Here is a 27190-nt window from a genome sequence, read left to right as displayed (position 1 = left end):
CAAGTAGCCACAGTCCAAAAGACGATTTTTCTCTGTGAATTATGGGCACGAGGAAATACCTAGCACTCACTTGAATTGTGTTAGCTCTTTATCTCCTGGGTCCAAAGCACCTGCAGGAGGGCGTGAGGTTGTGAGCGTGAGAGTGCATGCCTTTTGTGTGTGCACGAGATTGGGCCAGCTGGCGAGAATTGGAACAGCATTCAAAGTACAGTAGTATCCAAAGGAGGGAGGGAGAGGGAGGGAGAGAGGGAGAGAGGGAGAGAGGGAGAGAGGGAGAGGGAGAGGGAGAGGGAGAGGGAGAGGGAGAGGGAGAGGGAGAGGGAGAGGGAGAGGGAGAGGGAGAGGGGGAGAGGGAGAGAGAGAGACACACACCGAGAGAGAGAGAGAGAGAGACACACACCGAGAGAGAGAGAGAGACACACACCGAGAAAGAGAGAGACAGTGAGAGTGGGAGAGACCGAGAGAAAATACTTGATGCATTTCGTCTGCAGTGGGAGTCACAGAGGTACTGTGCAGTTTGCCAGCGGTGACAGAATGTGGGCGGGGATGGCCATGAAGAGTCAGCGCAGATGAACATACATCTGTGTAGGTTGGAGGAAAGCGGGTCGTTTCACGTTGAGCACCGTGGGACTTCCAGCCCAGGTGTTTGTGCCCCTTGACATGAAACACAATCCAAATGAGACTGAATGTGAAAAGAATGCGTTACCATGACGAGTGTGTAGTATTCACAAAGAGGTCTCAGAGCTCGTGAAGGCGAATGGGTCCATCATCACTCAGACTGGATTATCATAGAAGGCCACAGTGGAATTCACAGGTGCTTAGCCCTGGTCGTTTTGTGAGCCTATAGCTTGTGGACGTCATGTGAAACTGAGTTTGTCAGGGGTTTTGGTGCACAGTGAGAAAAGAATGGGTCCTGTAGGAGAGGCGTGTGCGATGCTCTAAGTGCTCCCCCAGGTTGATCACTCTGAGGCAGGGATCTGGTTTCTCATGGCTCACTTCCAGACTAGACTCTCCAGCTGTATGGACGTGAGGATTCTAACAGAGCGTTCTTCAATCCTTGGAGAGAAGATCCTGTCAGCTTGCAACAGAAATCCTCCTTTCTTTCTGCTGTGTTATTCATCGGACTGGACACTGAGGTTCTCTGGAAGGATTGGGTCGTCATATCAGTTGCTGTTGTGGGCGTGTTTAAGCAGTGACAGGGATGGTGAAACGATAAGGACAGGGATAGAGGTACCGACCAATGAGATGTTGGTTCCAAGCATCAAACACGGTCTTCTTTCTGTGTGGGTTTGGGGGGAGAGGGGGAGGGGCGTCTCAAGGTCTTTTACTGATATCATATCATGTCAGATATATGTAAAATGTATATTCTGATTCCACCCCCCTTGTGTGTGTGCATGAGTGTGTGTCCTAGCCTGTAGCCTAGTCTGCCACTGCGCTTCCTCATTGCACTATTTCTCCATGTATTTGTTTCCTGTTACTGGCTGCCAGCTGTTCTCACCAAGATTCAGTGGGTTCACGTCTCGGTAACATCATTATCATAAGGTAGCACGAGGACAGAGGGAACGGTTCTCTCTCAATAAGACGTAGCAGATCGCATTACATTTGGTGGCATTTTGTTTTATTGGCAGCTCATGGATCAATAAGCTGATTCTCATCGCAGCGGCCGTAGGTCTTCATTTGATGCGCAATTTTCTCCTTCCTTCCCCTCCTTCCTTCAATCATGTGATCAGCGTTGCTCAGTGGAAAACGTTCCATCATCTCTCCTTTTGAATCGATCTAGAGTGTGACAGAACCCCTCTGTTGAATAAAGATGGAATATTACAGCAGATAGTGATCCTGCAGGGGAGCCTGTTGAGGCTCATTCTACAAGCAGGACCCTGACATGCATGCAAGAGAGAGACGAGGTTCAGAGGTTTGTCCCGGCCCGGCCCGCTCCACCATGCTGGTCAGTGTGACTCCCAGTGCTGACCCATCCTCAGCTGCCTCTCTCGTGGGCCCTTTGGCCCGCCTCGGCTGTCCCCTCCTCCCTAACAATGCTGGATTGTTCCCCTCCCCGCCCTGACTCTGCTCTCTGTGGACCTCCACATCTGCATCCTCTCTCCTCCTCCACCCCCCCTCCCCCCCTGCTCCTGCCTGCCCTGCCCGGCCCACCTCCTCCTCCACCCCCCAGCCCCCGGCTGCTGACCCTGACCGCGCCGGATTCCCCGGTCATCGAGGAGCGTGCACACGTTTAAAACTGTTGTTGTCTCCATGGGGACTGGGTGTAGGGAAGTGCAGTGACATTTGGAAGTGTCCTGAGGGGGCGTGTCCATTAAGCCAAGCCAACAGCCTTTCCTCTGACCTCTGCCTGACCTGGACCTTGTGTTTATGGATTAGGTCTGGCCTGCAGCCCTGATACCGCACCCACACACACACGCACACTATTGTCCATGCTTGAATATCTCCGGTGTGCCCTTTTATATTATTTCCTAGTGCAAGCAACACACTATAACAACAGTTCATGCACACACATACGAAGTTGACAATTATAAACGACTATTCTCTGTTTTACAGAAACGCATTGTTGGCAGCCATGACAGTATACACTACTTGGTAATAGTCTCTTCTTCCTTCCTGTTATCTGGCTTGGGAGTCTTAGCCTACTTTTGTGAACGCTAATTTACTCTGACCGATAGACTAGTAGTCGTAACAGGCAGGCAGGCAGGCAGGCAGGCAGGCAGGCAGGCTGTGTGGTTGAACCGTCTGTGTTCCCCAACCTTGGTATACCCAGCGGCAGATCAGTTGCACTGATAGGAAACGGAAACCAGGGCAACCTCCAGTCTACCTACCAATCACATCACTCTCTCACACAGTGCGCTGGCAGCCGTTGCCATATGACCCCATTCAACTGTCCACGCCGCACACATACACACTCACAGGTGTATGTGTGTGTGTGTGCACTTGAGTTCCATTGAATGTATTTTTCTGTGTTTACATGAGAGAGATGACAAAAGAATGTGTTTGTCCGTGTATGATTACGTGGAGCGTTTGTGATAACACATTTAATCCTCAATGCATATAGTTACAGTAAATGCGTACAGTGTTTGTGTGTGCGTGTTATTGTCTGTGGGTATGTGTCGGCGAGCATTGTAAGAGTTCTTTCTCAGGAAATCACAGGGACTGCCTTCTCACATGGGCACAGGATGTTTTTAAAATTCACTCACCCAGTAACTAAAAATGAGTTTCCTCTAGGCTGCGTGTAGAGGAACCATCCTGTGATAGTAAAGTGCAGAGAAAAACACCATGTTGCATAACAGTGAGTATTCCCTCAATCAGACTGCAATAAAAACACCTAACCTTGGTGTGGCTTAATTCAGCTCATACTGTACTGTCCCACAGGCCAAGACCGTGACATGCTTTAGATACGCTTTTTTGCTCGCTGCCTCACTGTAGTTGGCTCACTATAGCCGCGAAACTTAACAGAACCCAACCGCAATCATGTCTAACATGTTGATCTTGCTGCCGATCCATCTCTGTCTACCAGGGAGGGGTTCCTGTATCCAGGGTTGTAACTCATTCTTCTTTTGCCACAAACGCCACAACCTAATTATAGGGCGAGAGAGGGAGAGGAAGCATGGTAGAAACCTGGAGAGAGAGGGGGCATGAGTGGAAGCAGAAGGCTCTGGTATGATGGCTCTTCTCCTTTCTCTGTGTTCGTTGCTGCAGCCAGACGACTGTGAACCTCTCGTGCCCCGTCACCTCTCCAGGTGAGCTCGATGCTCTTATCCTTCCAGACAGCCTCTCTGACTCTGATGATGCGCCCCTTCGCAGGTGTGCGCGCATGGTGCATGGCGAGAGCACATGGCTAAGTGTGAGATTTCGGTTTAAGCGTTACTGTTCCCTCTGGAAATCTCCGGAGCGATGTCTGCTGTCCGCACCCTCTCCTTGAGTTGAACTCTGGGTGTGGACTCACAACACTGGCCAGAATGTCCGACTGAAGACCTCTGTGTTTCAGGGAGAATTCCTCTGCCTTACTGTGGATGGTTTTGTAAGCCAAGTCTAATTGGTGCCAAATTGTGGTGCATCTGTGTGCGCGCGTATTTGTTATTCATAGAGAGAGAAAAGCGAGTCCACTCTAAAGAAAGAGGCAGAGACGTAGACAGGGAGACAGAGAGAGAGGGAGGGAGGGAGACAGAGAGGGAGACAGAGAGGGAGACAGAGAGGGAGAGAGGGAGACAGAGAGGGAGACAGAGAGGGAGACAGAGAGGGAGACAGAGAGGGAGACAGAGAGGGAGACAGAGAGACAGAGAGAGAGAGGGAGAGAGGGAGAGAGGGAGAGGGAGACAGAGAGGGAGAGAGGGAGACAGAGAGGGAGACAGAGAGGGAGACAGAGAGGGAGAGAGGGAGACAGAGAGAGAGACAGAGAGAGAGACAGAGAGGGAGACAGAGAGGGAGACAGAATGATGTCCAGTTAATATTCCCCAGTGTAAACAATTCAATCTATTCCATAGAAGAACAAATGGAATTAGACCACAACATTTGCTTAAGCTGCTATTTTTTGCCCTGGCAATGGGTTAGTGTTCAGGGATGACCTCACATCACCCCATGAGATGATGAAAGCAGGGAGACTTCTTTATCTGGCCTGTCCTCACTATGGAGGAGAGAAGGATGGAGGGGAAAGTAAAAAGTAAAAGGGAGTTAATGAGAAATGTGAAAGCAACCATGGAAACCCAGTTACAGGTTAAAAATGGGTTAATAGTGGGCTAAAACCCGGCACATATTTTAGAAGATTAGCTGATATGAACGGCATTACAAGAGCATTACAGACTAGAGTCTCTCATGTGTGGTGTGTCTGTAGTAGGTGTGTATGTGTGTGTACTTGTGTGTGTGTGTGCGTGTCTGTGTGGGTGTGGGGATCTTTGGCAGTGCTGCGTGGGTCTTGTGATGGGGGTTCTGTCACAAGGTAGGCAGACTGAAGCTGGTTCTCAGGGTGATCCAGACACTGTTCCCCCCCAGTCTGCCCCATCATGGACCTGGAGAAGGGAGATCATGATTGGATGGTGAAACAGACCTAATATAACAAACACAAAGCACTAGTAATCTATTCGTAGGAATAATTCATTATTTGAGAGTATTGACATTGAGACAAATACATTTTGCTCTTTAACATTTTGCTTCCTGGTCTATCAGAGTGTGTATATATATTGTTTTATCTCTGTACCCACCAGTTATTTCCCTCCAGTAAGTACACACACATTCATGTTTGCGAGTGCTCATGTACTGTCACACACACATCCAGAGGATATTTACATGATGCTGGTGATGTTTATCAGTTGAATTTCCCCGTCTGATCTGTCAGTTATCAGCTCATGAAAAGCGTACGATTACCACCAAATGACTCTTCAAGGCCTGGAAGAAGAGAGACCAACGGAACAAAATGGCTCCTCTATGCGCATTCATCGCTGCCAATTTGGCCTGGGTTTCCTTGGCAACGGCAACTTGGTTTCCCTACGAGGACAGGGAGAGATAGTGATGGTAGAAGGCAGACTCTCTGACACTGCCTTCCAACAGCAACAGAGTTGCCCTTGTTATTTAATCAACGATGTTTTCGGTCAGACTTGGTAACACTTCAGATCCCATAGGCTCTAGGTCTTCTTAAATCGGAGTTGAGGTGAAATAGGTCAACCTCCTGATATTCCATATGCAAGTGTCATAGAAAAGAAGGTTCCTTGTGCAACTTGGTAACCAATGAGGGATTGAAAAAATCCCCCCCCCCCTCGCGTGTATACGACGCGTGTGATCGTGTGCACGCCAGTGGGCTCCGAATTCGTCAAAACACGTTCGCGACCTCAGCAGCTCAGCTATGCTTTGGAGAACAGTTTCTGTTTGAATTGAAATGCACTTGTTGTGAACGCTCTGTTTGCATTGCTCTATTCGCTCTGGCGTCGATAAGATGTGCCCTTTACTTGGTCAGGCCTGACTGACCTTTATGGACGCCTTTCGGTTCAGGTTTCTACAGCGGCTTCCCTTCACTCTCCTTATCAGTAACCTATTAAAACCCGTCTCTGCAGCTTTTGCAAACCATGGCTCTGATGTACGTACACACAGACACAAAAATACTTTCACACGGTAAATACACACGTAAAATATACACCCAATGGCACGTTGATGTACTGTTCGCTTGCTAAATTGCATGCTGTACACACAACACAATGCCTTGTCTTCGAAGGTGAACATGGACTGTTAATATTTGAAGATGCGTTTCTTTCAACTGACTGTTTTGAAATGATACACCCATGAATATATTTCTATCAATGTCACCTAGTCTTGTCTTGACAAACATGTAACTTAGTTTAGCTACTTACAATGGCTCCCTCATGGACTCCTACACAGGTGGCCTTGCATAGGGAGTTAAACAGGGCTCTTCTGAGTTACAATGAAGACTTTCTTCAGAACAGGAAGTCCATGTGTGCGTCTGTGTGTGTGCCCCATTCTCCTCAGGGCAGACGAGGTAATTTGATTGTACCTAATACTTTCCTTACTTACCCCTGAGCAACACACGGCCACACTGATTTTGAGTGGCCAGTCTAAGACCGTAAACAATACAAATCACATTTGGTTGAGATGCTATAGGTGGGTGGAATGGGATTTTTGGATACCTCAGGCGTGTGTCTGTCAGCTGAGTTTAAGTGTCTGCCTGAATGAGCGTCTTTCTCATGACTAAACAATTGTGACGGTGGACAGAATTGATCAGGGCCGTACTTCTCGCCAGTTATTTTGCTCAGAGAAACTTCGACGTGGAATCACGAGGGCATGCCTCCAGATCCAGTTTGCAATGAACCTGTGCTCGACCTCGTTCTTTTTTTTCACCTCACCTTTTACTCTATCCTCCATCCTCCCCTCCCTCCCTCCTTCCCCCCCCCCCCCCCCCCCCTGCTTCCAGGTGGTGTGGGCATCGCTGCAACCCAGCTCTGTCAGACCGTGAAGGACGTGACCATTTTCGGCACGGCATCAGCCAGTAAGCACGAGGCCATCAGCCAGGGCGGAGTCACGCACGCCATCGACTACCGCACACGGGACTACGTGGAGGAGGTCCGCAAGATCAGCCCCAAAGGTGCCAACTCTCCAGTCCTTTGGATTAGGGCTATGACCCGATGTACTGTGATAGATCCAGAATATGAGGGCCGTGACCCAATGTTCTCAGATGAGGTGGAATGGTATCTCTACCGAGACGAGGCTCAAATGTATTAAGAGCCTTCCCTAAAGGGAAGGGGTTTGGAGTCAGTAAAACAATGCTATTTATGTACTTCCACCCAGTCATAGTGCACTGCATTTGTTGAGCTTTATTTGACTTCCATTTGCTGATAGCAAGTTGATAAACACTGTTGATCTATTAGACTGTGTCAGAGCTTTCAGCGATAGTGGCTGTCAAGAGTGTGCGATGTGGAGTGTAGGCAGACAGTTGCTTTCCACTCAAACAAACCCATTAGAAATGGGTAGTGACTCAGGTTGGATCCAATCCCAAACACACCTCAGGGTAATACCAGAACCAGTCATTTCTTTAATATAAACCATAAAACATGTTGTTTATCAGCACCAACCACACATCCTCAGCGTTATATTTTCTCCTCTCCTGCCGTTCTCACAGATGCGGGACTCGATGCTGGGTGTTTACTTGGCAACCCTCCCCCCCTGCACCCCACCCCCAGCACCTCCCCCCTCTCTGCAGTAGGGCGAGAATTGGAGAGAGGAGGCCTTGCACTTTAGACAGAAACGGTCTAATTAAAGGCAGGGATCAATGTGAAGCCTTACTGGCAGGTTGTCTCACTGTCTCCCTGCCTTTATTTCCATCAGTCATTCACTGTGCTGTGGTTAAGGCAGAGTCCTGCCGAGAGCCTTCAGAATCAATAGTACCAGGTTCCGTCTGATTTGAGAAGGGTTAGTCAGCTTTAACCTCGCAGCTAGAATACACAAGGATGGAGCCCGTGTGAGTAGACGTATAGTAACTGTATGGTTAAGGTCCCCCTTGTGCTCTCAAATGTCTGTTATTCTATCCAAGACATCCCTACCTTGAACGAAAGGGTCTTAACTCCAGAAGACTGTAATAAAAAAAAATATATTATGTGAGAATAAGTAGACTTCCAGCTCCTCTCTCCCAAACTGGTAATTGGAGATTACGTCTTGATCATCATGTCTGTGTGTCCACATCAGGGTTGGATATTGTTCTGGATCCATTGGGAGGCTCGGATACCCACAAGGCCTACAACCTTCTGAAGCCAATGGGCAAGCTCATTACCTACGGTAAGCTAAGAGGGAACCAAAGCCAGGACAGTTTGAGACATCCACTACTGTATCGCTACTCCAAAGACTCACATAATACATCTGAATTGTCATTCATCACAAAGAACTGTATTCAAAGGACAGTAACAATGGGTTCGAGTCACGTACATAACGTCCTCATCCTGTCGCTGACCTCTCTGCAGAGCTCCATGTCCTCAGAGCTCTCTCTTCAGAGCGCTCTCCCCAGGCCGTTCTCTGTGGGACTGTGCCTTTGCTCTGTGGCGATGCCAATCTGGAGCTGGCGTGCAGGCCGCAGTGGGCCGGGCCGGCATGCTCAGAGAACAGGGCCTTGCATGTTTGTCAATTTTTTATTTTTTTTAAACGACTGCTCAGCACGGAGCCCCCCACCCACTTCCATTCATGCGTTCACCCCTACAACCCCCCCCACCCCCACCCCACACACACCACTGCTCCACCCCCCCCCCCCCTTCTCCTCCTTCCTCCCCACAGCCTCCCTGCTCCTCTTCAAGCTTATCAGAAGTATGCATGGTAGAACAATAGGCATTCTATCTGCACGGAACCTGGAATGTGTCTGAATGTAGCAGACTGAGTCTCTCTCCAGCACCCTCTCTTCTCCCTCTGAGCGAGTATTGTGTCCAAGTCCACAGGACAGAGAGAGAGAGAGAGAGTGTGTGTGTTTGAGATAGAGATGGGCACAGAGAGGGCACGGGAGGTTATGAGAACATAGAGAGATTGAGTGTGAGGGGACTTGGGGACATGGTCATTGGAAGGGTGAGTGAAGCTATAGGAGAGAAAGTGAGTGAGAGAGGGGGAGGGGGGAGAAGGGATTCCGATACCTGCTGGGGCCTCAAGCTGGCAGCAGAACAGTTGGACATTACACAGAAATGGGACAAACTGAAAAAAGGAGAGATTGGTTATAGGATGAGATAAAATAAGGGAGACAGAATGGGAGACAGAATGGGAGACAGAATGGGAGACAGAATGGGAGACAGAATGGGAGACAGGAGGGGAGAGAGGGAGGGGAGAGAGGGAGGGGAGAGAGGGAGGGGAGAGAGGGGGGAGAGAGGGAGGGGAGAGAGGGAGGGGGGAGAGAGGGAGGGGGGAGAGAGGGAGGGGGGAGAGAGGGAGGGGAGAGTAGGAGGAGAGAGAGGGAGGGGAGAGCGGGATGGGAGAGATGAAGGGGAGAGTAGGAGGAGAGAGAGGGAGGGGAGAGCGGGAGGGGAGAGATGAAGGGGAGAGTAGGAGGGGAGAGATGGAGGGGAGAGATGGAGGAGAGAGAGGGAGGTGAGGCAGATAATATGACAATAAATGAACGAGACACCAGAACAAAGATTCATCAGTGAATCACTTACAGAGATCCAAACTGACCCTCTACTGAGAATCAAACAGCCCGCCTCTGCAATACACACACACACACACGCAAGTCTTTAATGTATTGACAGATTGTCAAAAAGTTTAAACCCTTTCTGTTGTCTGGCAGGGGCGTCTAACATGTTGGCAGGCCAGAAAAAGAACCTCTTGGCGGTGGCTAAGACCTGGTACCACCAGTTCTCCATCCACACCCTCAGCCTCATTCAGGGGAACAAGTCTGTGTGCGGCTTCCATCTGGGATACCTGGACGGGGAGATCGAGCTCATTAGCCAGACCATGAACTCCCTCCTGGAACTCTACCAACAGGGCAAGATCAAACCTCGCATCGACTCTACCTACCACCTGGAGCAGGTGTGTGTTTGTGATTGCGTGTGTGTGTGTGTGTGTCTGTGTGTGGTGATGTTCAAGCTGTGTGTTTCTTCATACATGTTTTTTATACGATGTGTGTACGTGTTTAAATGTGAGGATTTGGGTGTGGCTGTATACACCAAGGGTCATCTTGCCAACAGTGTTTAGCCTGGGTAGGCGTCACAGCCAAAAACAGAATGCAATTGTTTGGGGGGGTAGAAACCATGTAGACAGAAAAGAATAGCTAGGTTAGACAACATGGACAGCGCAATAAGACCAGTCTAGATGCCAGTGGTCAAGACAGAGACGGTCGATGCCAAAGAAAACGATACTAACCAGTGAGAAATGTCCGTTTCAAGCGTTTGTTTTCTTTCCTTTTAGTTTCCTTTTCGTCTGTCTGACTCTCTCTCTCCGGCGTTTTCAGTCTCTCTCTGTGCACTCGATCCGTTTCTCATTTTCTTTGAATGTATCTTTTTCTCTCTTGTTGCCATGGTGACCTTCCTTGGTCTGCCTGTGCGTCTGTTGAAGGGAGGCGCTCTGATGAAGGAGAAGAGATGGAGTGGAGGAGGAGGAGTGAGGGATTGGAAGGAGTCAATCTGATAAAATAGAGAGATTTTATTAATAAAAGTTGCAGAAAATATGTCAAAGATAGAGGTTTTAAATCATTTCTGTTTGTTATGTGTCTGGCCTGCTTTAAGGAGCCCCACACACCCCGCCTTGAACCCATCCATCACAACCCGCCCCACGGCACTTTTCATCACTGAATACAGTGGCAAAACATCTCAATTTGTTAACCCATACTAAAGAGGTCTTTCATCCTATATTTCCACGTCGAAGGTTGCTACTATTGCAGTCTTTTGTCTACGCCGTAGGTAGGCCTTGGGAGCTGGGCTCAATATTTTCTCTTTTTGTCATTTGCATTCATGCAAGCTTTGGATCTGCACACTCTACTTTTCCACCATCACTATCCTCCCCTACTCCTTCACCTGCTCCTGGTTTGTACCAGCTTACAAGCACCAGTTGCTCCCTCCCCCCTCCCCCTCTCTGACTCCCCCTCTCTGACTCCCCCATCCCCCTCTCTGACTCCCCCTCTCTGACTCCCCCTCTCTGACTCCCCCCCTTTCTGACTCCCCCCTCCCCCTCTCTGACTTCCCCCCCCTCCCCCTCTCTGATTCCCCCCCCCTCCCCCTCTCTGATTCCCCCCCTCCCACTTTCTGACTCCCCCCCCTCCCCCTCTCTGACCCCCCCCCCTCCCCCTCTCTGACTCCCCCCTCCCCCTCTCTGACTCCCCCCTCCCCATGTGTCTGTGCGTCTCCGTAGTCAGGGCCAGGCTTCGACGAGGCTTTGCGTTGCTAGGAGATGGCCCTCTGTTGCCGTGGCATTGGTCGTTAGGTGGCCTGCCTGCCGGCTTTCGCAAGGGGTGTGGAGGGGGAGGAGGGGGGGGCGGAGGGGGGTGGAGGAGGGGGAGGGGGGGGGGCGGAGGGGGTTGGACAGACACAGATGCTGAGCAGACCAAAGTGGTCAGAGGAGGGTGTGGCTTCTGGCTGGCAGCCTTCCTCTGTCACTGTGACAGACATATTGTAACCAGTGGGTCGATCAGTCATTAACCCTGTGTTTGCCTCTTCCCTTGGGACGGGGCCTGAGACACCTAGAGACCCGTCAATAATGCTAATGTGACATGCTATCGCCATGGAGACAACCTATCACCACAGTCCCAAGCTTGAATAAAACATGGATGTGGTGTGTGCGGTTTAAATATGAGGTTTTCACTTGGAAACACATTAATCCTTAAAAAATGAATGTTTGAAATTAGAGCTTAGACTCGCTGTAGCATTTTGAGTCTTTTCTGAGACGATATCATGCATGCTGTAAATGTATTTTGCAGATTTATCCAAACCTAACCCTATTCATCTTATAACCGCTTCACTTTTGCCTTAACTGTATATACAAGAAGTGGGGCAGGTCACAGAAGTGAAAGGTCGAATCATTTATGTTTGTGATGCCTGGTATTTTTCTTAGATGGGAGGCTAATGGGTGTGTGTTACTTTTAATGTGGAAGACGAGCAGGCAACTTTCTTCAGATGTGTTTTTTTTTTTTATGTCGTGACAGATGGATTCGAGGCTTGCCTCCCTCTCGTTCTGCTCCTGTCACATTCTTTCGTGCGTCTTTTTCCCTCCCTCTTTCTCCTCTGCAGGTGGGCGACGCCATGAGGAGGATGCAGGAGAGGAACAACATCGGCAAGGTGATTCTCATCACCGAACCCATGGAGGAGGAGGAGAAGAAGAAGGAGGAGCCCAAGAAAGAGGAGAAAAAAGAGGAGAAGAAGAAGGACGACAAGAAGAAGGACGACAAGAAGAAGGAGGAGAAGAAAGAGGAGAAGAAGAAAGAGGAGCCCAAGAAGGAGGAGAAGAAGGAGGAGGAGAAGAAGGAGGAGCCCAAGAAGGAGGAGAAGTGAGGGTGGAGTGGAGTCAGGCAGACCGTCAGGGGGGCTCTTGTCCTGGGGGTGGGGGGTAAATTCAGGGGGGTGGGCTGGGAAGGAGTGTGGGTGGGGCATGAATGGGGCGGTGGATGGGAGGGTGAATGGGCAGGGAATGATCGAGGGGGGGGGGGGCGTGATGAGTAGAAAATTAGGTAAAACTGGATGGGCGGTGGAAATCCACAGAGCTGGGGTGCAAACGAGAGGGGTGGTCAGTTATCTCTTCCACCTCTCAGCCCCCTCGACAGTTCACTTTGACCAATCCCTGCTCCCTTCTCAGGCATGTCTGTATTTGTTGAGTCCCTTATACCTCTCCTCCCCAATGCACCTTAATGTTGGCTGTGCTCTTAACAACAGCCTCCCGTGAATGGGAACCACTATGCTCTCTCTTGACTCCTAGCTTTCCTCTTAGGCATGTCTCTGAGATCCCAGAGGCAGAGAGCCCAAGAGGACTGTGGGTAAAGCCCTAGCCTGAGGCACATTTCTTTTGCATTGACAACGATAATCCAAGTCACACAGTGCCCCCATGGCCCTCTGCCCTCCCCAGAAACAGCCTCTCCTTCTGAACTCCCTCTGTGCTAGATTGCTCTGCTCTGACTTCCACCTGCCACCTCCCCTTCCTCTCACGCTTACAATAGTGCCCAACACTCCTCCTCCATCATGGTCCAGACACAGACATACAGACAGACATGGAGAAACAGACAGACAGACAGACATGGAGAAACAGACAGACAGACAGACAGACACAGACAGACAGACAGACAGACAGACAGAAAACCACTCCCACCCATAAGCTCACAAGGTCCAGTGAGTGCTTTGTTATGTTACTGTGGATGAGTCACTGTTGTCAGTGATTGGCTATCAGCTCCCTGGAGATGTGTGGTGCATCACGGTCCAACTAGTGGAGTTTACATGCAGGTTATCGCACCATAACTAATGTTTTCAGATTAATGGCTTCTCCTTTCTGTAGTATTTTACATCTTTATCTCAAGCTACAACTGCTGCATTTTCTAATAATCCAACACACAGGGAATACTGTATGATGTATTTGACTAGCCGTAGAGTGTGCTCGATGAAAGTATATACTCTGTAGATGAAGCACCCTTCTCTTTGCAAATTAATGAGCAGTATTTTTCCAGTCTTGAATGGGAAGGGGGGAAATCATTGCCTAGTCCTCCATAGTTACAGATTTTTCTGACAGACCACCAGTTGGCAAGCAGTGCGCAGGGCCAATTAAGAGAGAATTTTGTTTCTGTTTAAACAAGGCACCCATACACTCACACACAAATAGCATTTAGTAAATGAGGCACTGTCATGTGGACACACTAACTGAATTGATATTAGTAAGCTGAAGAACTTCTCCCCGGATCCTCCGCCGGCACTCCACGGCATTCCTCTCTCTCCACGGTGACCGAGCGCCTGTCGTTCGCCCTGACCTGGGAGAGGGGATCCAAAAACAGAAATTCAAACTGGCATCCACGCTCAGCCTCCCCTCTCCCATCTCTGCTCCACTCATTCTACTCTCTCCCTCCCTCTGTCTCTCTCTCTCTCTCTATCCCCCTCCTTTCTCCCTGTCTGTGGTCGGCATAGCAACAAGCGTCGATCTCCTCAGATATGGTATTGTGGTCGCTCTCTCTTTCTCTCCATTTCCCTCCCTCTAATTCTGACCACAGCTGGAGTGATTTAGCAGTATTAAAGAACCGTGGTATCTCTTGGATGACTGCAGTATTAAGTGTATTCACCGTAGATCTTTTTTCTATCTATCTTTTTTGTATCATCTGGACATGAGATCCTACTTTGGATATGTGTTCTCTCTGAGGCGATTAATCAGTTGCTGTTTTTTTCCACAAAGCATCTAAGGCCACTATCAACAGTTGGCTTCTTTAAATTGGTCCACTGCTACCCCTAATGGCCACAATGTGTACGACACTGGCTCTCCAAGATAGTTTTAGGGCACCCTGTTGTTAACTCGTACTATGTAGAGTTAACATGACAGTCAGTGCCAGATTGGACATAACCTTGACGTAAACCACTAATGCACCACACATCACTGTATAATTTAGGGAGCACTCCACACATTCCAATCGTGTTTACTAACCTGTCTGTCGGTCTGTCTGTCCCTCTGGAAGTTCTGGTGACGACTTAGTGACATTGTAAAGAAGTTGTTGTGTTAGCATGAGTGGCCTCCCTCATGTCTCGTGTTGTTGTGTGTGAAGACGTGTGTGTGTCCTCAGGTCGTTTGTCAGGTTTTTAAAAAGCACCTCCTCTCACAATGCCCTTCACTAGCCCTGCACTCCTACCCTTCTACAGAGCTCTCCAGCTCTCCCCGTTCTCCTCTAGCTCTCTCTCCCCCCCTCTGATAAAAGGCCTATGTTTTGAGGACAATTGGTATTGGTATTTTGCACTCTGCTTGCTGATCTTAATGCACTTACAGCACATGGCAGTCCCACTCTGGTTGCACAGCCTTTTAAACCATCACAGGTTTTGCTACAATGCCCATTTAAAAGACACTGCAAGTACAGGTATCACACACAGGCTCCAACTCTCTGACTCTCTCTCTGTCCCTCTCTCTCTCTCTCTCACACACACACACACACACACACACACACACACACACACACAATTGAAAACACACATCCCTTTCATTTAGCCTCTGTACAGGCCAGACCACCTGGGTGACTGCTCAGATCCAAACCGTCCGCTGTCGGCTCTGAGACCCGGAGTGGCTTTAGGTGCGGCAGGCTGGAGTGAGACTGCCACGCTGGTGTGGGGGGGTGACTGTGTTCTGTTTGGCTCTGGTTTGTGTTCTGTTCTAATCTGTCGGGCTCTCTGTGAATCTGTGGATGGTGCTTCTGTTCCGAGTGCCATGTGAGAAACAAATGCTTCAGTAAAGGATGTTTTACTTAATATGTTATTTTGTTTTTTTCAAGGGTTTAAAGTTCAAAGCTTATGTGTGGGGACCTCCTAAACTACATTCATTTGAATTATAATAAGTCTTTCTGTTGGTCCTGACCATTATGTGCCAAACACCTCTGTCAATGCCTTTACTACAATGGTGCGTAACAAATATGAGAAGTGGAAGAAAAAAAAAACGAAAGAAAAATCTTTTTCTGGATACTTATCCTCTGACCTTGTAAGAGAAAAACGAAATCACTGAAAATTGATACTGTGTGTATAATTTCCATCCCAAATGCGTATGGGTGCTGGTAGAATATTGCTGCAGTGCATTAAAAGACACAGAAGTCGTTTTTGATTGGTTGGGGTCTTGCTCTTGAGTGTTCACTGTGCCTCGGTCCTAACACACACCAGATTACCTCGCCCTGAAGCTCCTCCGAATCCATGTCCTCCTTACTGTGATTTGACGCAGGTAAAGCTACACAAACAGCAACAAACTGGCTCCTCATCATCTGTGTTTACAACCAGTCTATTGCCACAGTAAAGATGACACGGACAAAAGTGCATGAAAGAACGATCGACTTCTGCAACTTCCGCCAAAAACTCAAACAAAATAGAAGTTAAAAATGTAGTATTTGTACAAAGCTGGGTGAATTTTGTAATCCTCTGCACTGACCACTGAGTTCCAAATTAGTTGTTTCTTTAAGCCTGATTCCAAATGTGTTGCTGATGAGGAGGCAGGTGCACTTCCCCAGCTGTGCAGTGACGTCATCACCTCGGCCCAGCTGCGTTCAAACCCCCCCCAGCTCAGTGGCTGATCTCAGCTCAGGCAGAGACGCTCCCAGATGCGACGTTTCCGCTCTCGAGCTGATCTGAGTCCCAGTAAGGCCTGTTTAAAACATTCCACCTTTCCTGTGTTGCCCCTTAAGAGACTCTTGGATACAGAACATGGTTGTTGTCAATCGTTAAGTCCGCCAAAACTCCACCCTCCATCTCCGTACGCACTCATACAGAACCACTCATTACATCAACGTCTGGAATGACATTGCATGCAGTGAATAGCATGTGGCCAGCATATTGTATGTAATTTGACTCATTGTTATTTCCCCTTTAATTTGATTATTTATGAGTAAAACGTCTCCAAGATGACCTCACACTGCATGTGCACTGTACCTACAGCTGGGTTTTGGGTGCAACTGCAGGTCTAAAAGTATAGCTAACCTGTTGGTTGAGTCCAATCCCACTCCTTTCTCTACCGCCTCATAGGGTAACCAGCTTGGTGAATCTATGTCGTAGCTGTGTCATCTGGAAAGACTATTGCTGAGAGACAGAAATTCTTATGCAAGAGATAGACTACACTAATCCAGAGACCCTCCATTGAAAAACATTCCATTAGCCACATGGTGTCTAGCCTATTGGAAGAAGGAAATCAATCATTTCAGTGTCATACATTGCATTTCAGAAGCCAAATCCCGGAGCAGTTCAGAGTTTTAATGGCAACGAGCACAGTATTTTCCCAGCTGTCTGTAGGGGCAAGAGACCACTGTTCAGCTGCGAATCACATTGTTTTGTTTCTCACAGGCCAATCAAATCAGCAGTTTACCTTTTGATCAGGAATTACAAATGTTTCTTCATTAGTTAGTATTCCATGTGCTCATTCAGTATCATGAGTCCCTCTCCAGCATGGTTTGCTGTATAGTGTTTTTAGTTAGAAAGATGGACGTCTCTAGACAGAGAACTGTTTACCACAGCCAGAGACACACATCTCATTCACGCACACGTACAAACACACACATATATTACCCTCAACTAACCCCGTCTGGCTGTAGACAGTTATTCATTAACAATCACTTAAAACTATTGCAGTGCAGCAACTTTACCCTGGTGTCAGAGATGCTGAGCGAGTGCATAAAGCATTTGGCCGGGCTTGTCGTGGGCAGCACCCTAGAATCCATGTGTAGATAAGTGGCAGAGAAAAAAAAAAAGAGGCATATTCACGTTTATAGTTCACTACTTCATTTAGTCATTTAGCAGATGCTCTTATCCAGAGCGACTTACAGTAAGTACAGGGACATTCTCCCCAAGGCAAGTAGGGTGAAGTGCCTTGCCCAAGGACACAACGTCATTTTGCACAGCCGGGAATCGAACTGGCAACCTTCAGATTACTAGCCCGCTTCCCTAACCGCTCAGCCACCTGACTCCCCATTGGAGAGTTCATTGGAGAGTTAACCGCTTGTGGGTTTTATCAGTGCATTCGACCAAGTCAAGGTGCCAACAGCAGCCAGATCACTGTCGCTTAACCACCCCCTCCTTCCAAACTCAACACCTGCTTCAGTCTCACACCAGGATACACTAATCTCCAGGACCGCTTCACAACTGCAGGTTCACCCTATCAACCCGTCCTCATAGGCACCTGCTGGTGCAGTTAGGGATCCACAGGGGATTTTCTACAAGGCATCCTACAAGTTTGATCTGTAAACTGGTTGTTTTCCTTAGATTTCATCGTTCACCGTGTTGCTTTCCAGTAGCAGACACCTCGTCTCCCCTTGTCACTCCTTTGTTTTTTAAACCCTTCAAATCGATGCTGCTTCTGTGCTGACTCTGGGTTGACTGTGTGGTGCCATGTTGTCCACATGGACTCTAGAGCTTGTAACGCTTCAGTGTGTAATGTTACCATATGCCTTACATGTTTTCCAGGACTAATAAAAAAAAAAAAACATAACAAAAAAAATATCAGAGTGGTTTCTTTTATTTTGTATAATCTGTGTTGATTAACATTGGAAACGCCTGCAGTGGCGTTTCCAGGGTATGTGTTGTGCAGTTGTACATCGGTGCCAGTGGAATGATGGTTGTGAGAGCACAAGATCGTTAATCAAATCTGATAAAGAAATCTATAATAGCTGCCAGGACAAATAACGGAAAACTAGGAGACAATTAGTTTCTATTCTATTAGACATGAACAAACACAGTAACCATGAGGCATTTGGCATTACAGTATAAAACAATCTTGTTTAAGAATAGTGCATAGATTGCAATATATACAAATTAAAATATGTTTACATTGACAAGAAATCCCCCCCCCCCTCCCCCAAATTAAAATTTTAAAATCAATTACCCCCATCATATTTGATTTGTATTTTGAGACTTGGCTGGCACCGGCTCGATCCCAACAGCAGCCAGCACCTCAGACAGACGAGTCAAATAGTTGGAATCTGGATATCCGTTCCTGAAAGAACCAAAATGATAACCGTTACAAACCAGAATCCTCAAGCAGAATTCTTAGCATCTTCCCTGATGGCGCGAGGGAGCTCACTCACCCAGACTTGCCCCCCTGCAGGCTGGTCTTGTGGGGGATGCAGTCCCAGGTGACCCTGGGCCCTGTCTTGGTGCTCGTAACGGTGAAGGTGAGGCCCAGCTTGAATGCCCTCTCTAGCCGGGGCAGCAGACTGCGAGTGCGTTCACACAGGGGCAGGTAGGCCTCAAACAGCCCCCCTCGGAACGTCGACCCAGGGGACGGGTCACCCTCCTATTAGAGATGACAGCAATATGTGGCATGCTATCAGACAGAGTGCAACACATGTTACGCTGACTTTACAACGCTCAACAATTCCATTAGCGAGGGATATAAACACAGCTCATTCGTTGGAAAAAAGGTCGGATTTAATTGTCCAGATGATCCTTTAATTTTCGCATGCTGTTGTTCACTGACCTTTAAGGAGAGGAGGTGATAAATTTTAGCTGACAAAAAAACAATAAAAGATGCTCACCCCCTGAATGCCATCGGGAATGTAGTAGCTTATCTTCATTGTGGAGTGCCTGTTGTGGCCGGGCAGGGACAGGGACATCTCGGAGCAGCTCATTTTGCCCTGGATCCCAGGTGGTATCTCCTTTACTTTAGGGCAAACCTTGCAGTGGATGTGAACGCTAGCCAGGCACTCTGGACACAGGGTCGACCTGCACTCTGTCATTTTCAATGAGGCTCCAATTTTACCACACACACACATCCCCCCCTGTGCCCCAGGCAGACTGGACCTTCTTGAACTGTGTTGTGTAATAGATCCTCCTGATCCCTCTTGATTCTCCGTTCTGGACAATCTTTCTTCCGTCCGGGGCAACTGAGATGGAAGGTTGTGGTCTTTTGGTGGCGTTTCTATGCCTTGACTGGTTTGTGTAAACACTGAATCGGATGCTGGCCCACAACCCATCACTGGTGCCTGTCCTCTATCCTTCCCTTTTACTGAATGGCTGGTCAATGTGTCAGTCTTGTTCCCATCCGTATCCACCGTCTCTCTCCTCTTCACTTTCTGTCTTGTAACAGGGTCTTTCCTGGTGGACGGGAGGCTGACCACTCCATTCATGGGCTCTGTCTCAGTCTTCCTCTGTGTCCGTGTAGAATCTTTTCTCTTAAAGTTCTTCTCCAGACTGCCGCCGGTTACCTCCCCTTCCTCTACTCTATCGTAGTCTGTCTTCAGCTGAAGGGTATTATTCTGAGATGGTGTGGGGTTTGGAACCCCATTCATCTGGAGAGGCGTCGGCTGGTTCATGCTGGAGGTAGAGGGGGCACAGAGCTCCTCTAGCTCCTGCCTGGGGCCTTGCACTCCAGAGAACACCTCTCTTAGAGCTGCACTCACCTGAGAGCACAGGAGTCTGGGGCCAATCAGAAAGACACTCTCCTTCAGCACCTGGATAGAAACCTTCTTGAACCGTCCCCGGATCTCGGCACAGCATTCATTCAATGTCTCATCGTGCGGGTTGGACACGCCCAGTTCAGCCAGACGCAACTCTTGCACGGAGAAGTCTGTGGTAACCATAGCAACCAGCTTTTGTAGCTCCAACTCACAAGATTTGACTATGGACGATGCCGCGCCCTTCAATGAAACAGTGACTTCGCAACTCCTTTCTGATTGGTTATCGGCCATCTGCAACTCGGAGGTCATGTCCTCAAGGCGAATGGCATAGGCCTCTTTAATGTACCGCCACATCACCGTGGAAACAGTCACCTCTGCGGTGTAGACACCTCTCCTATCCCTCCCTGTGCGGTTACTGAAGCTGTTGGACCTGGCCATGGACTTACCAGCTTCCTCTGCAGTCTTGCTCTGCCCTGTGTCCTGGGCCTTGGGCCTGGACCGTCCAGAGAAACTACTGGTTCTCCTCAGACTAGAACCAGATCCAGGGGTTGGGAATGTGGCGATCTCTGCCAAGTTGCTCTGAGTTGTGGCGAGGGGGGCTACATCACTCCCTTGTCGTGTGCCGATTAAAAAAGAACTCGAGGCAGCTTTCCTTTCCGTAGTGGAATAATTAAACAAGGGACTGCCATTCTTAAATAAGATATCCTCTTCAATGTTTTGCGTGCCTGCACTTGAGAATCCTTCGCCCCCTAACCTTGGTTTCTCTATGCCAGACAGACGCTTGTGAGTCTGCATAGGCCTAAGGCCTGGTTGGGTACTAAGACCTGAGGACCCTGCAGCCACCGTCCCCCCTGGCTTGGCCCCCAGCCCACCCAGCCCCAAGTCCTTAAACCTGGCTGCTAGTTTATACCCTCTGGCACCTTCTGCTTTCCTCTCAACCTCATAAGACTTCAGCATCTTATCTACCCGGGGGTCCAGAAATCCTGCTGAGGCGAGAACATATGGTTTCGCCTCCTTCCCTGGTTTTGAGGAATAAGAGGTAGGTGGAGGAGATCTCAGCAAGCTGGCGACATCCTCCGTTGCGTACTTTTGCTCTCTCTGGCCCAAGAGGAGGATCTGCTTGGCCTCCGACACGTCACTGCCGCTTCCTACTATGTAGATGTTTCTGTCATCCTCACTGAGGAGGAGTTTTGGCAGGCTGACCTGAAGGGCCTCAATGGTCGTCTGCAGACCACCCCTGGGGGATAGAACACTCTTGGGCAGCTGAGCTCTTCGAAGCCTGGCCTCGTTCTCCTGGTAGAGCTGACTCAGGTCCCCGCGAGCCCTCCTAAGTCGCTCCAGCTCCCTGCCCGGCTTCCCCGTCCCGGTACCGTTCTGCAAGAACAGGGTGGTCACCCCCTGAGCCGACACGTCCACCGCCTCCACCCCGTGACTGCTGAGGATGTGCCGGTACTCCTCCCCACAGTGCCTCTGCAGATAAAGGAACATGTCTGCATCCATAATGAGGGAGAAGTCTTCGTCCGCCATGGTTTGAGCTTCAGGCTGCAGACCCGCAGCGCCGTCCTCGGTCTGGCCCACAGCCTCCCAACCATAACCTCCAGATCCTAAACCCTCATACGAGCCCAGGCCTTGAGCCCCTGCGGGCAGAGGCTGCTCCTCCGCCCTCGTCTGTGTCGAGTCCCTGGTTTGAGAGGTCCTGCCTGTGTGAGGAGAAGCAGGCCCTTCCTTGGCACCATTCAAGGCAGCGGAGCTGGTATCTGTGGTCCCCTGGTCCCCGGAGAGGCCCAGTAGTTGGGCTACTGCAACCTGGATCTCGGAGTAACGGCCCATCAGGGTGCAGAGCTCTTCTGGTGGGTTGTAGCTGATCTGGACATCAGGGTGGCTAGCGAGCATGTGCGTCACCGCCATCTTTCCCTTGGGAAGCTGGCTGTAGTCTACGGTAACGGACATGTTTAGGATGACCTGTGGAAGGAGAACCGAAAATGCTAATGAATAAAATGGTTGTTTGAAATAAACAGAAATTTTATAGTATAGTCATTTTTTAATATCATTTGGTGTACCTTAGCTGGGTCAATATCTTTGCGATGCTCTCTTAGTTTTAGTTCATACTTTTTCTTGTCCACCTTCAAAATGTGTCGGCCATATTGAAGCACACTCTGAGCCACTGTGTGAGGTCACCGGAGGGAAATCAATCTTAGTCTGAGAAACAGCTGGACTAAGCACTATGAACACCTGTCCTCATCCATTGAAATGTAAACCATCCCTCCAGCCTTCACAGTAAATGAATGGTGACAGGCAATAAAGCACAATACCTTACATTTCATATTTTGCAAATGTGCACAAATAAGAAATGTAAGGTTGGATGTCATCAAAAAGAGGGTCAGTGGAAAATCTTATGGTAATGATAATTTCTGATGCCATGACAAATTTAATTCTCAGCTGCTGTGAATGTCAATACAATATAGTAAACTGTATTATTAAAACTAATTTTCAAGTGAATGTTTAGCTCAGTTGTAAGGCATTTTATTGCCGATCAAGGAGATTGCAGGTTCAAACGTCACTTTGGATAAAAGCGTGTTACATGAACACATCACATTACAACTGCATTCACACTGTAAATACCCAGCGTTCTACTCCATCCCCACCCCATGCATACCAGCACCAGCCCTACATCTTCCATACACACTTTCTATGCATTCACATGCACACTGACCTTTACAGTCCTCGAAAGTGATGAGGGCAGAGCCAGGTGTGACAACAGTGACAGATTCGATTTCCCCTCCCCCGTTGCTGGTCCTCAGGAAGTGGATGAATAACTTGTCGATCAGCCGGTCATCCTCAATGTTGGTGGGCAGGCCACTCACTCTCACTGTCCTGCCCTGCTCTGCCATCTGGTGGGTGCAACTGGGTCACTGCAATCCAGGATTATGGGAGACGTTACAACGACCCCTTATATTTTCGAATATTCCCCCCTCTGCTGGACGTTGCTACGAAAATACACCAACATGGCTTCTTCTCTTCAACAGTTTGGGTGAGGTCAGTGCAATCCTAAAGGCATCATCATAGTTACTATAAGACGCAGTGATTAATTTATTTCATAAACGAAACGCTGATACAAGTGTGCTTCTGTGTTCCTTTTACAAAATTGGAGTGGCGGCATGCACATAGCTAGGTCTCAAAATGGCTAGTACAGACTTAATTCAAGATTGTTTATATTTATTATTCAGATAGCAAAATACATTTCTAGCGAGTAACCGATATGCATTGCCGCTACTGTCTGTACAAAATCAGTTGGCGTGACATGCGGATCTACTAGGAAGTAAAGTTTTTCAACAAATCTGGCAGTGCAGTGCCGATCCAATCTAAACTGTAGAGATACCATGCTGTTTATCTATCTAGCAAATGCCAGATATTTAGTCGAAACATATAGCAACCATCTATCTTTTCATGCCAGTCATTACCTTACACGCGTCTCTCATATGTTTCGTCTCGCACAACAGACACACTTCTGAGTTCAAAACATGGATGAAAAGTGAAACTAAACCAACTGTGGATTCTGATGAATGTGTAGTTCTTGATTTACACCGGCAGGTGGCAATTCTTGCGTGCAATACCAAGTAGTAAATTTTATCTTCTGCAAGATTCTAAATTGCGATGCTACATTTTTTAAAAGCTCCAATTATCCCTTAATTGCAAATCATGGGGTTAAGTGTGTCCCATACCATGTATAACCAGAAGCATCTTCAAGTCTACCGCTCATACAGCTCCACGACTCAAGATGGGATTCAATAACTAAAATGCTTTTAGACGTTCTTTACTAATGAAGCCAATGAATTGCCTCAATACACATACCCCATCATACTGTTTGTCCAATCAGAAAGAGGTTTGTTGCAAAAGCTGCGCATGCTCTGTTAAGCCAAATGTTCATGTGTTCTTACGTTTTCTCCCGTGGAGGTCATAGACAGAACTGACAAAACCTTAGGTGAGTCCAAACGAACTGATCTAAAGCATTCCTTGTATATGTGCATGTGTTTTTAGAGGTGTAATTCTCTCTACCATTAGGATTTGTAAGAAAAAGCGAGTGACTGTTTTGGGGGTCCATGATAAAACATGAGAATGCTGCCTGAGTAATTCCAACATGGGCACGAACGCAAATTCATTTCGCTGCCGGATTATTACTTGCTACGCATTGCGTTGAAAATTAAGAAATGTTAGCAAGCTATTTAGATACCATACCTACATATATAGAAAACTACTGATTTTCTGACTCGAAATGTTTTATTGAAGGCAAAATCATTTGGATGACAAGCTAATATAGTGCTGCTATGTTAGTTAACGTAACTTTAGCTCTAAAGCTAACGTTATCTAGGTTAGCTGTCAGCCCTTGGCACTGCAGCTCACCTTAACTAAGCCAAGGCCAAATTTATCACGTCCACATGGAAACAAAAACAATATGACTAACAAGTATATAATTTTGTGGTTACTCGTGAGTGTTCACATATTTGTGTCCCGTATGTCAAATGGCATATATTTACAATTACTTTCATTTGCATTGATTGGTTAGGGTCATTGTGTTGCTGTCATCATGGCGAAACTGTTCGAGTCCATCGGGAAGTTGGGGCTGGCTCTGGCCGTTGGTGGAGGGGTTGTGAACTCTGCCCTCTTTAATGGTGAGTAGTGATTCATATCATTGTGTCCTTGGGCTAGAAGTCAGATTTCTGTGTGTGTATATAATGCTCAGATTCAGGAGGTTTTATGTAACTAATTGTTACAATTCTTAATATTTTGTTGCAGTTGATGCGGGGCATCGAGCAGTCATCTTCGACAGATTCCGGGGAGTTCAAGAGGCAGTGGTTGGAGAAGGCACCCACTTCCTTATTCCTTGGGTTCAGAAACCAATCATTTTTGATTGTCGTTCCCGTCCACGTAATGTACCTGTCATCACAGGCAGCAAAGGTACATCAATGTATGATCTGATCCTATACAGCAGTGCCTCTAATACTGTCTTTGCACTGTCACAGGCATTTTACCCAAAGTCTGTCCCATTATTGGCTTCAAAATAGAAATCTCTACAGCATTTTGTCTGTTCCAATGCATATTTTTTTTTTTTACTTTTTCTATTCTTACCACAGATCTCCAGAATGTAAACATCACATTGCGTATCCTCTTCCGGCCAGTTGCTGGCCAGCTCCCACGCATCTTCACCAGCATTGGAGAGGACTATGACGAGAGGGTGCTTCCCTCTATTACCACAGAAGTCCTGAAGTCGGTGGTGGTGAGTATTAGAGAAAGAGTAGGATGCAATCTTAAGTCAATGGGGGTAGTGCCTTGTACTGCTGTGTAATATCCGTATGTCTGCATGTTGTCATACGTGTTGCTCTCTCCTCCTCACAGGCACGGTTTGATGCAGGTGAACTCATTACCCAGCGAGAGCTTGTGTCCCGGCAGGTCAGTGAGGACCTGACGGAAAGAGCCTCTACTTTCGGCCTCATCTTAGATGACGTTTCACTGGTATGACCCTGTTGTTAAACCCCTCACTATTGAATACATGAATAAAAACCCCGGTTTTTATTCATGTTTGTTGTTTCTAATGGAAGACGACCACATTTTTGTCCCACAGACACACTTGACATTTGGGAAGGAGTTTACAGAGGCTGTTGAAATGAAGCAGGTGGCCCAGCAGGAGGCAGAGAGAGCCAGGTTTGTGGTGGAGAAGGTAAGGGTCTCTAGCATCAGTGAGCTTTATCGAGATCCCGTTTTTGAAATCTATTCATAATTTCACCCCTGTGACAAAACTAACCAACCCCTTTCTCATCGCTGGTCTTTAGGCAGAACAACAGAAGCAGGCTGCCATCATCTCAGCCGAAGGCGACTCTCAGGCTGCTCTGCTCATTGCCAACTCCCTGCAGGAGGCCGGAGATGGTTTGGTAGAGCTGCGTAAGCTCGAAGCAGCGGAAGACATCGCCTTCCAGCTTTCACGCTCCCGCAATGTGACCTACCTGCCCACAGGCCAGGGCACTCTCCTCCAGCTGCCCCAGTGATACTCACAAACCCCCATAACTACCCCCTCTCTGTGACCCGCAACTACGTTACTCACGGGGGGAGTGGGGGGGGGATGCAGGAGACAGCAGCGAGGGCTTTCCACCTTCACACTCTGTCTTCTCATTCCCTCTCCTAGTAATGACTAGATGTTATGGTGGCTTGGAGGGGGAATGAGAAGGGATCCACGATATGGATATTGATTCTGAGTGTGTGGAGGTAATGGCCTTATATATGGTAAACTTACACATTACGTTCTGTCAAAATTACATAATTGTGGATGCAGTCAAATTCTCTGGACTTGTCTTTACAATGTATTCGTAAATTCTGAGCAGTATGATTGAAAGATATAAGGAAGAAATGTTAAGGAGTATGGAATTATATAAAAGATGGGACTTTACCGCACTAATGTTACCACAAATAGTCTAATAGGAGGGAAACAAGCAGTTCAAATCAACTGCATCTACATGTGTTGAGTATATTATTTATCTTAAGTACATTTCTTTCTTTTTTTTGACTGGTGTGCTGAGACGGCCTGTTCAATTCTACTGCTCAAGTTGGTTTTCCTGAAATCCTAACAATTTGGTGGCACTTGAGCCCAGTGCTGCCCATCCTGTACAGGATTAAAGGTTGAATCAAGTAATGTCTCAGAAAGCCCACTCCTGTACAGCCCTTTGTCCAGTGGAATGAATTGTGCCTGTCAGAAGTGGGGTGAGATTAGTTAACCTGCCATGTTTTATAGTTTGTTGCTGTCTTTTTGTTAGGAGAAATTCCAAGACCTCGTATTCCACTCAAAATGTCTCAATAAATTTGATTTGTCTCATTTCTAAAGCACAGCTGTAACTTGTTCTCTGACCGTAAATATGTTTAACAATGAAGCAATACCCTTTTTATACAAAGTATTTTATTTCCTTGGCATCACAATGGCTCTGCACACACTGTAAGGTAGGTTTGGTTGCCCGTTGACTCCTGTCTGTTCTGAACAGTTTATCTTTAATGCTTCATGCAAGGTCTGACTATTCACATGTACCCAATACTTGTACAATGGAGAACTTTAAAATGGCAAAAGGTGTATGCCTGGTTTCCTGTTAATATCATACATAAAGTATAATTAATAGACATTGGGTAGGAGTAAGGGACCGAAGTACATAA

The 27190-nt window shown here is 47.8% G+C and overlaps 3 protein-coding genes across 4 annotated transcripts in view; 2 read left to right on the top strand and 1 right to left on the bottom strand.

Moving 5' to 3' along the window:
- Window positions 1-12502, top strand: part of vat1 (vesicle amine transport 1) — an 18171-nt gene extending 5669 nt beyond the window's left edge. The window contains exons 3-6 of the mRNA XM_062446326.1: window positions 6923-7093; window positions 8191-8280; window positions 9761-10002; window positions 12195-12502. Of these exons, the coding sequence (XP_062302310.1) occupies window positions 6923-7093; window positions 8191-8280; window positions 9761-10002; window positions 12195-12455 (764 nt within the window). The 3' untranslated portion in view covers window positions 12456-12502. The remainder of the gene's footprint in view (window positions 1-6922; window positions 7094-8190; window positions 8281-9760; window positions 10003-12194) is intronic.
- Window positions 12503-18102: 5600 nt separating this feature from the next.
- On the bottom strand, window positions 18103-23813 carry si:busm1-163l24.3 (uncharacterized). Of its 2 annotated transcripts, XM_062446011.1 has the most exons (6): window positions 23722-23813; window positions 22713-22911; window positions 22060-22163; window positions 19139-21961; window positions 18689-18897; window positions 18103-18597 (listed from the first exon to the last, which is right to left on the bottom strand). In XM_062446011.1, the coding sequence occupies exons 2-6, from the start codon at window positions 22888-22890 to the stop codon at window positions 18492-18494; spliced, it is 3420 nt and encodes a 1139-aa protein (XP_062301995.1). In that variant the 5' UTR covers window positions 22891-22911; window positions 23722-23813; the 3' UTR covers window positions 18103-18491. The 2 variants fall into 2 exon arrangements, with proteins under 2 accessions (XP_062301995.1, XP_062302001.1); XM_062446017.1 differs by lacking the exons at window positions 22060-22163; window positions 23722-23813 and having other exon boundaries at window positions 22713-22840.
- A 33-nt stretch (window positions 23814-23846) lies between these two features.
- On the top strand, window positions 23847-26922 carry phb (prohibitin). The gene is made up of 7 exons (XM_062446642.1): window positions 23847-23981; window positions 24564-24669; window positions 24794-24955; window positions 25132-25274; window positions 25394-25510; window positions 25620-25715; window positions 25828-26922. Exons 2-7 carry the CDS (start codon window positions 24585-24587, stop codon window positions 26038-26040), a joined length of 816 nt encoding a protein of 271 aa, XP_062302626.1. The 5' UTR covers window positions 23847-23981; window positions 24564-24584; the 3' UTR covers window positions 26041-26922.
- Window positions 26923-27190: the final 268 nt, after the last annotated feature.

Source organism: Osmerus eperlanus, chromosome 2, assembly GCF_963692335.1.
Source record: "Osmerus eperlanus chromosome 2, fOsmEpe2.1, whole genome shotgun sequence".
In the NCBI taxonomy this organism is placed as follows: domain Eukaryota; kingdom Metazoa; phylum Chordata; class Actinopteri; order Osmeriformes; family Osmeridae; genus Osmerus; species Osmerus eperlanus.
The sequence above is the reverse complement of the archived record's forward strand: the minus strand, read 5'-3'. Positions and strand labels throughout refer to the sequence as shown.